Raw genomic sequence first — 7,759 nt, 5'->3', positions numbered from 1 at the left:
TCTCTCTCTCTCTCTCTCTCTCTCTCTCTCTCTCTCTCTCTCTCTCTCTCTCTCTCTCTCTCTCTCTCTCTCTCTCTCTCTCTCTCTCTCTCTCTCTCTCTCTCTCTCTCTCTCATCTGACACAAAAAGGGCGGCAACAGACGGCTGCGCATCCCCCGACTGCCCGGCCCCCAAGCCGCCCGACCACCCGTGCTGCGCCGACCACCGGTGCGCCACGCCCGACTGCATGACCGCACGTTCCGGCCGCCCCTTCCGCCACTGCGCAACCCACACGTGCGAGGTCGAAGACTGCACCACGGCCTGCGAAGGAGGCGGCAGCCCAGGCTCGGCGACGCGCCGCTGCCCGTCGCACCGGGCTTGCGCCGCCGACGGCTGCGGGCGCGTCTGCCACCGCGGCGACGACGGCGGCACGGGCGCCTACTGCGGCGCCCACTACTGCCGATTTCCCGGGTGCGGGGCGCCGCGGTGCGAGACGGTGCCGCTGGGTGGCTACGGCGGGTACGGGCACGTCGATGAAGGGACCACCGCCATGGTGCGGGTGCTGCCGGCGGCAGAGGCGGCCGTCGAGCGCGCGCTGGGCTGGGGCGCGTACTGCGAGGGCCACATGTGCAGGTACGGAGGGGGGTGCGGGAGGCCGCGGGCGGCGCCGCCGGGCATGGGAGGGTTGTGGTGCGCGTCCCACGAGTGCGCGGCCGAGGGGTGCAGGGAGCGGAGGCGCCGCGGCGGCGACTGGTGTCTGGACCACGTGTGCGAGCGGAGGGGGTGCGTGAGGCAGGCGGTCGTGCCTGGTGGGGAGGGGTACTGCGAACGGCACAGGCGGTGCGATGTCGTCAACTGCAACGAGGACCGGTGGGCGGAGGGGGAGAGGGTTGATGAGCAGTGTGGGAAGCGTGAGTTCCTTTTTTTCTTCTCTAAACAAACCCCCTTGATGACCAACAACCCAACTAACACAACTGTCTAAAAAAAAACAAGACAACTACGTCCCCTGCCGCTGGGACCGCTGCGAAAAGCGCTGCATCCCCGAGTCCTCCCACTGCGAGGACCACGTGTGCAGCCACCGCGCCTGCCCCGGCGGCCGCCTGCCGGGCGGCAGCATCTACTGCGGCGCCCACAAGTGCGCCGTCGCCGGCTGCGACGCCATCCGCCGCGACCCGGACGCGGCTACTGCCCCACCACCGGGCGCGCTTCCTTACTGCGCCGACCACGGCTGCCACGCGGCTGGCTGCGGGGCGCAGGTGGTAGGGGTCGGGAGGCGGCACTGCGGGACGCACGAGTGCGCGGCCGCGGCCTGCGCGGACCTCGGGACGGTGCCGGCGCCCATGGGACATCCGGCGCTGGGCGGTAGGGCGGCGGTGGCTGGGGTTGTGTTATGCGAGACGCACTTTAGGGGGTATGGTGGGTATGGTGGGTATGGCGGGTATGGGGAGTATGGTGGCGGAGGAGGGTGGTTGCCGGGGCCGGGGCCGGGGCAGTGGATTCCGGACGCTGACGGGGGAGTGGAGAGGGGTGCCGGTATTGGATTTGGGGATTTCTTGGGAGGGATATTTGGTAGTGGTGGTGGCGGTGGTGGTGGTGGCGGGCCGCCATGGGGTGGTGGTGGAGGAGGAGGAGGCGGTGGTGGTGGGCGCAGTGGGAGACGGCAAAGGGGTGTTCATCTATTTTTCGACGACCCTCACGGCTTGGGCCATGGACCTGCCAACGGGATTCAGTAACGCCGCGTTGCTTTTGGTTTGTGCTGTTTCCAAGGCTGTATAATATTTTCTCAGGGTATATTTTGTAATAAGATATGTTGCTTATTTCGGGGCCTAGATACAAATCCCACGCCGCAAAGCAGCTATGGAGTGTAAATGAAACCATTACCAAGCATTCCCAGCACCGTGATAAATATGTAAACCTCTCCCTCTAACGAGCCCGTGTCTTAATCAAGGCTGCTGCTCCCATGGTGGCTACGACTACGCGGGCTGCGAGGGTGACTCTGCCCACGGCTCGGGCCGGCCTAGACACACACACACACACACACACACCAGTCAGTCACCCTCTACTCGGCATCAACCCGAGCTCACACAGGTCTCCCCGAGGCCAACTCACCTGACTCTGCATCTCAATATCCACATCCACCGAGTCCCCCCTCTGACGCCTGCGGCGGTGGTGGACAGGCGGCGGCTCCGCGACGACGACGATGGGCGACGACCACCCCCCGGCGTCACTACTGGGCCCCTCGCCGGCAGCGGCGCTGCTGGGCCCGGCGAGGGCCGGGTCGCTGGCCCCCGCGTACTGGCCCCTGCGCGAGGCCGCCCTCTCCTCCCGCCGCGCGGTCCGCAGCCGCTCCCGCTGCTCCCGCCGGTCCGCCCGCTGGTCCTCGGCGGCCCGCTGGAACAGGACAGCGTCGCGCCGCAGCCGGGCGAAGCCGCACGAGAGGGCAAATATGAAGGCGAGCACGGACAGCACTATGATGGCCATGACGCCCGGCGTTGGCACGTCAGCCTCGACGCGCCGCTGCAGCCGCGGGCCCGAGCCGAAGGGAGGAGGATTCGCCTCCATGCCTGCTGCTGCTGCTGCTGCTGCTGCTGCTGTTGCTGGCTGGGGATGCGGAATGCTCAGACTCGGAACAGGAGGATACGGTAAAGGTTGGAGACTGCGGGCGAGTGTGACGGCGGTGCTCGCTGGACGGCGGCCTGGCGCAGAGGGGCTCCGTGGGTGCTGATGACGGCTGAGCCGACGTTTCTCGCTGTCGGCGCTCCCCCGCGTCGAGGTCTGCGTCCACGGAAAGCTCGGGGAGGGACTTGCGGTGCCGGAGAGAATGGAGAGCTACGAGGGTGGCCTCTGATGGCAGGCTGGTGTAGTCGGCGCGCTGGGGATGGTGCTCGTTGGTGCGGCTGGGATTATTATCCCCCTTGTCGAGAGCGGCCGCTTCTTGTCGACGTTGGTCGGACCAGACCAGTAGACAGCTGATGAGAGGAATCGTCACAAGAACGATGGCAAATACAATGGCAAACCAAAAGATTATGCGACCATTTGGGTCACTCTCACCCGCGTAATAAATATTTGGAATATCAGTCGTGTTGTTCATAGTATCCAGCAGAAGCGGTCGACGTCTTCTTTACGCCCCTTTGTCAGTTCTTGTTCTGCTTCCCAAATAATCTTGCAACACCCCACTGTAATTACGCACCCCTTTTGTTCTCGCAAGGCCTAGAAACTGAAAAGACGAAGCCAGAAGATCAAAATCAAGACAATGAAGAGTACGCCGACGGCAATAAGTATCCCGGCGGCAACGGCGATCGACATGTGGCGTTTGCTTCAACCGAAAGGATGTGACAACTTTCGAGTATTAGTGAATAGTCTCATAACCTGTGAAGTATGGGAGACCAACTTACAGAAGTTCAGAAAGAGTCAAAAAGGCACCCTCCTAACGATGCCTCCTCCGAAAACAAAAGACACAGAGCCCAATGTGCACAAGAAGGCCCACGAAGAGAAGAAGCACTATCCCGAGACAGACGCTGGCGATGATTATGACCTGAAGCTCGGCCGACATGCGCCGATGCGTCGCGTCGAGCAGGTCCACGAGAACTAGCAGGACTGGCCTATATCGTTATGGCTTTGTGGGAGCTTTTGGCTACGGCGAAAGCACGTCGTGTACACAAAAGCGGCGAAGACGGTGAGGATCACGAAGCCGAAAGCAGCCAAGATGATGGCCAGGGAGATTTCGGCCGGCATGTGCTGCAACCTGTCCAGGTATCCGGTAGAGTCGGCGATACTGCCCGACGTAGCAGAGAGAGGGACGATATGTCGATTCGGGGGTCTGTGGGCAGATCCGAGTGCCCTAGGCCACAGGAGGAGTATGGCTCGTGTGCTGTACTACTTCTTCGCCAGGAGGCCGTTGGACCTCTGGCACTTGCAGGTATTTATACGAGGCCAGTCCAGGAAAAAAGGTCCTCCCCATTCCCTCGCCCAACGCGCTTCCCGCTGCATTGGTTCGGAGCCATCCGTGAAGGGAGCAGCCACAGCACCGGACCATGGGAGTCACCGCGTTCCACGGCAGCATGGTATTTCATGGAAGGATGTGCGATGTGAGGCCATGTGGTTGCTGCTGTATTCTGCGAGGTCTTTGTGCGCGGAAAGACTGTGTACAGATGGAAAGAGAGGAGAAAACGGCGATAAGCCGAAAAGAAAAAAGAAAAAAAAGCAGGCCATTCCTTCTAAAGGTGGCCCACCACGACGCGCCTGTAGTGAATGCAGCGCGGCTTTTCATAACACGAAAACCGCCAAGGGAAGCCACGCAGGAGGAATGTTTCCATGTCTGCCAAACCACAGAACTCTCAAGTCAAGTAAAGCCACGCATCAGCTCCCTCTCTTCACAGGGCGACGCCGATCTCGTGCGATGGCGTCCGCACAAGCCGCCCCCTCTCGCCGTCGCCGCCGCCGCCGCCGTCGTCTTTCCGCGCCGCCAGACAGTCCGTCTTCAGGATCGGGAACTTGAGGCTCGCAACGATGGCCTCGGTCGTCGCGCTCGCCAGCTCGTCCCCCATCCTCACCGTCAACGACTTCGTCGCCGCCGCCGCCGCCGCCGCCGTGTCGATGGGCGGCAGCAGCGTCCACCTGCGGCTGAAGTTGGGCCGCGGCGGCGGCGGCGGCAGGTTGGCCCGTCGCCGCCACCGCCACCGCCGCCATCGCAGGGGCCCGCGGCTGCTCGGCTATGGACGGCGACGACGACGACGACGACAAGGCCGGCGGGCATGGCGGGAGGCCCTCCTCGGCGCAGGGCCGCGAGCCGCGGCGGCGGCGGAGGCGGCGGCGGTGGAAGCCGCCGCCGGGGTGCTTGAGGGCCAGGAGGATGCTGAGGAGGATCACCACGCCCAGCCCGCCCAGCCCGACCACCAGCCCGACGGTGGTGGGGTAGGTGGGCCCCCCCTCGTGCGAGGGCAGCAGGTCGAGGTGGTCCCGCCGCCCGAGGCCGTGGGGCTTCATCCGGAGAGCGAGGGGGGGTAGTAGTAGGCGTGAGATTGGCGGCTGGACGACCTCTTGTTTGGCCGATATGGCAGCCTAGGTATAGCAGGTAGGGAAGGAAATATAGGTAACGCAGAGGGTGTCAGGCAACGAATCAACGTTTGGTCTAGATGGCGGTGGGAAATGAATGGAAACCTGCCAGAGAGAATTGAAGACGAAAACGAAGATGAAAAAAAAAAAAAGGCAAGATGACGAAAACAGAAACAAACAGCAAACTGAAAGACGAGGAAGGAGCGAAGCGGCCATAAAAAGTGCCCCTACCCATTCCATGACGAGCATACGCCCCATAACGCCCGTGTGCCGGACCAAGACGCCTCCTCCTCCCGCCCGGTCGAGGCCGTCTGTGCCACGGAGGCGGGCCCAAAGCTTGAAAAGCCTTCGCGGGCGGGAATAAAAAAGGCAAATTATGAACAAAGGCCACAGAACTAACGTAAAGCATTAGGATAAAAGAAACCCCCCCACCAAACCCTCTCCCTCTCCCTCCCCCCTCTAGCCGCGCCCAGCACCACCAGCTAGCAGCACCGAGAACCCCCCTCCTCCTCCCGCCGCCGCCGCCAGCGCCAACGCCGGCAGCGCCAGCACCAAGCCCAACACCAGCCCGAAGACGAAGCCCTCCCTCTGCGCCGCCACGCGCACGCGCGTCTGGGCGAGCCACAAGCCCAGCGCCGTCCCGCGCCTCGCGGACCTTAGGCCGGGCAGGCCGTCGAGGCTGTAGGCATTGTTTTGGCGCTGGTAGCGGATCCACTCGCCGCCCTCTTCCTTCTTGGCCGCCGACGTGTCCAGCGTCGACCTGTCCTCGAACACGGACGTCTCGTCCAGCAGCTGCTTCCTTTCTCCCCCTTCCTCCTTGTTCTCCTCGCTTCCGGCGTACAGCGCCCGCCTCACCATGGGCACGCCGTACCCGCACGCCGTCGTGACCTTCCACACGTCCAACACCACGATAGCGCGCGGCGACTTGGGCATCTCGAACCCCCCACGCCCCATGCCGGCCAGCAGCTCGACGAACCGGGCCTCGTCCACGCCCCACTCGACCACCTCGCGGGCGCGGCAGTAGAGGCGGAGGATCCTGGGCGACGGGCCCATGGACATGAACATGACGGTGGCGCGGCCGTTCTCGTACAGGTGCGCGATGGTCTCGCACCCGGACCCGGTCCGGTCGACGTAGGCGATTCGATTTGGGCCCAGGACCGCGAGCGTCGTGGACGGGAGGCCCTTGGGCGAGAGGTTGACGTGCCGGCCGTGCGTGGGCGCCGTGGCGACGAAGTAGACGGGCTGGCGGAGCGCCCAGGCCGTGAGGTCCGGGGTGAGTGCGGGGAAGACTTTCATGATGATGATGATGATGATGATGATGATGATGATGATGATGGGAGGAGTAGCGAGTTAGTGGTCATGTGCTCAAGGGGGTTTGGGTCGAGTTCGTGATTCTTGACGGCCTGCGTTGATGACAATCATAATGAGATTGTGGCCATGACAGCCAAGCACGCACGAGCAACAAAATGACTGCCTCGGCCAAAGAGGATGCGGCAGCAAGCCCATGCATCCGAACTCGGACAATCAATCCAACGCACCCCTCGGCCAAGGCGACCGTTAGGCCGCAATTGACTCACACTGCACGCACAGCACAACAAAAGACGAGGTGGGGCTGGGAAGCAGCTCTCATTGCATTGCAGCTCTAGCTAGGTATTCCAGAGCGCACAAGGGTCGCCGGCCGATTTGGCGGCGGCGACGTTTTTGTACCAACGTCACAAGAAAATAGGTAACCAAACCCGAAAGTCTATCCTAGCAAAACGACCAAGGAAACCGGATGTGGAACCTATACATGAATCTCGAGAGCGTGTGCAACAACATACATATCGACCCAGCACATAAACGAACAGTGGTCCGAGTATACCATAATGAGATGACACATAAAACATCAACGTACAACAAGCATCTCCATCAAAGTACATGCGATAGGAAAGAACATGACATGAAGAGGTGCGGGTAGGACGCGAGCCTCGAAAACAGTAGTCCCCGTCTATAAGTGAAACATGTAAGAGAGGACAGACATTTCCATGATTGAATCCCGAAATAGAAAAAGAAAGGTCGAACGAAAGGTGAGAAAGGTGAGAAAGGTGAAAAAGGAAATGGGAAAGTGGCTGAATAGGAAAGTGGCTGCATGGAGGGTGGATTATGGGAGGGGTAGTGAACAGAGGGTGCCAGAGACCTCAAGGAACAAGGACTGGAGCCTCATGACCCCATCAACCGACGCACCGGGTACACATCGCGAAGCTGGAGCCTGGCCGCAGTCCCAACACACTCGCGCGGGTGGGTTAGGGTGGCACGGCAAGCTGCGCTCCCGTCAACCCCACCGCACAGCCCAGGTGGGTAAGAGCCCATTGTGTCATTCCGCAGTGTTGGGTGTGTGTGTTGTGTGTGTGTGTGTTGGAGGCCTGGCGTGAGGGCGAGGCTCCAAGCAGCCAACCCAGGAGCCCCACCACACCACTCGGCAGGGACCCAAATGGCCCTAGCCCTGGTCTGGTGTGCCGTGGCGTTGGTTTGACAGTTGCCTGCTTCAGGCCATTTGACAGCTGGTCAATTGTTGGCCACTGCGTCATGTCTTGGCTTGGCTTGATTGGCGTCGCGCGCGGTCGCTGTGGCAGAAAGCGCCCATATTGATGATTTGTCGCGTCCAAATGCTTGTGTTGTTGTCGTGGCGAATGGGAAAGGAGAAAATGAGATTAAGGGGGGGGGGGGGGGGGGGGGGGGGTAGGTA

At 61.9% G+C, this 7,759-nt stretch overlaps 3 protein-coding genes across 3 annotated transcripts; all 3 read right to left on the bottom strand.

Annotated features, from left to right (window-relative positions):
• Positions 1-1,735: 1,735 nt before the first annotated feature.
• On the bottom strand, positions 1,736-3,070 carry GGTG_04400 (hypothetical protein; the record flags this gene model as incomplete). Its single annotated transcript, XM_009222196.1, has 3 exons — positions 1,736-1,996; positions 2,089-2,602; positions 2,670-3,070. 3 exons carry the CDS (start codon positions 3,068-3,070, stop codon positions 1,919-1,921), a joined length of 993 nt encoding a protein of 330 aa, XP_009220460.1. The 3' UTR covers positions 1,736-1,918.
• Positions 3,071-4,352: 1,282 nt separating this feature from the next.
• GGTG_04399 (hypothetical protein) lies at positions 4,353-4,965 on the bottom strand (the record flags this gene model as incomplete). Its single annotated transcript, XM_009222195.1, has 2 exons — positions 4,353-4,432; positions 4,533-4,965. 2 exons carry the CDS (start codon positions 4,963-4,965, stop codon positions 4,353-4,355), a joined length of 513 nt encoding a protein of 170 aa, XP_009220459.1.
• Positions 4,966-5,493: 528 nt separating this feature from the next.
• On the bottom strand, positions 5,494-6,330 carry GGTG_04398 (pyridoxamine phosphate oxidase; the record flags this gene model as incomplete). The annotated part of the gene is made up of 1 exon (XM_009222194.1): positions 5,494-6,330. The coding sequence occupies one exon, from the start codon at positions 6,328-6,330 to the stop codon at positions 5,494-5,496; it is 837 nt and encodes a 278-aa protein (XP_009220458.1).
• Between the last annotated feature and the right edge of the window lie 1,429 nt (positions 6,331-7,759).

Source organism: Gaeumannomyces tritici (genome assembly GCF_000145635.1).
Source record: "Gaeumannomyces tritici R3-111a-1 unplaced genomic scaffold supercont2.2, whole genome shotgun sequence".
Lineage (NCBI taxonomy): Eukaryota > Fungi > Ascomycota > Sordariomycetes > Magnaporthales > Magnaporthaceae > Gaeumannomyces > Gaeumannomyces tritici.
The sequence above is the reverse complement of the archived record's forward strand: the minus strand, read 5'-3'. Positions and strand labels throughout refer to the sequence as shown.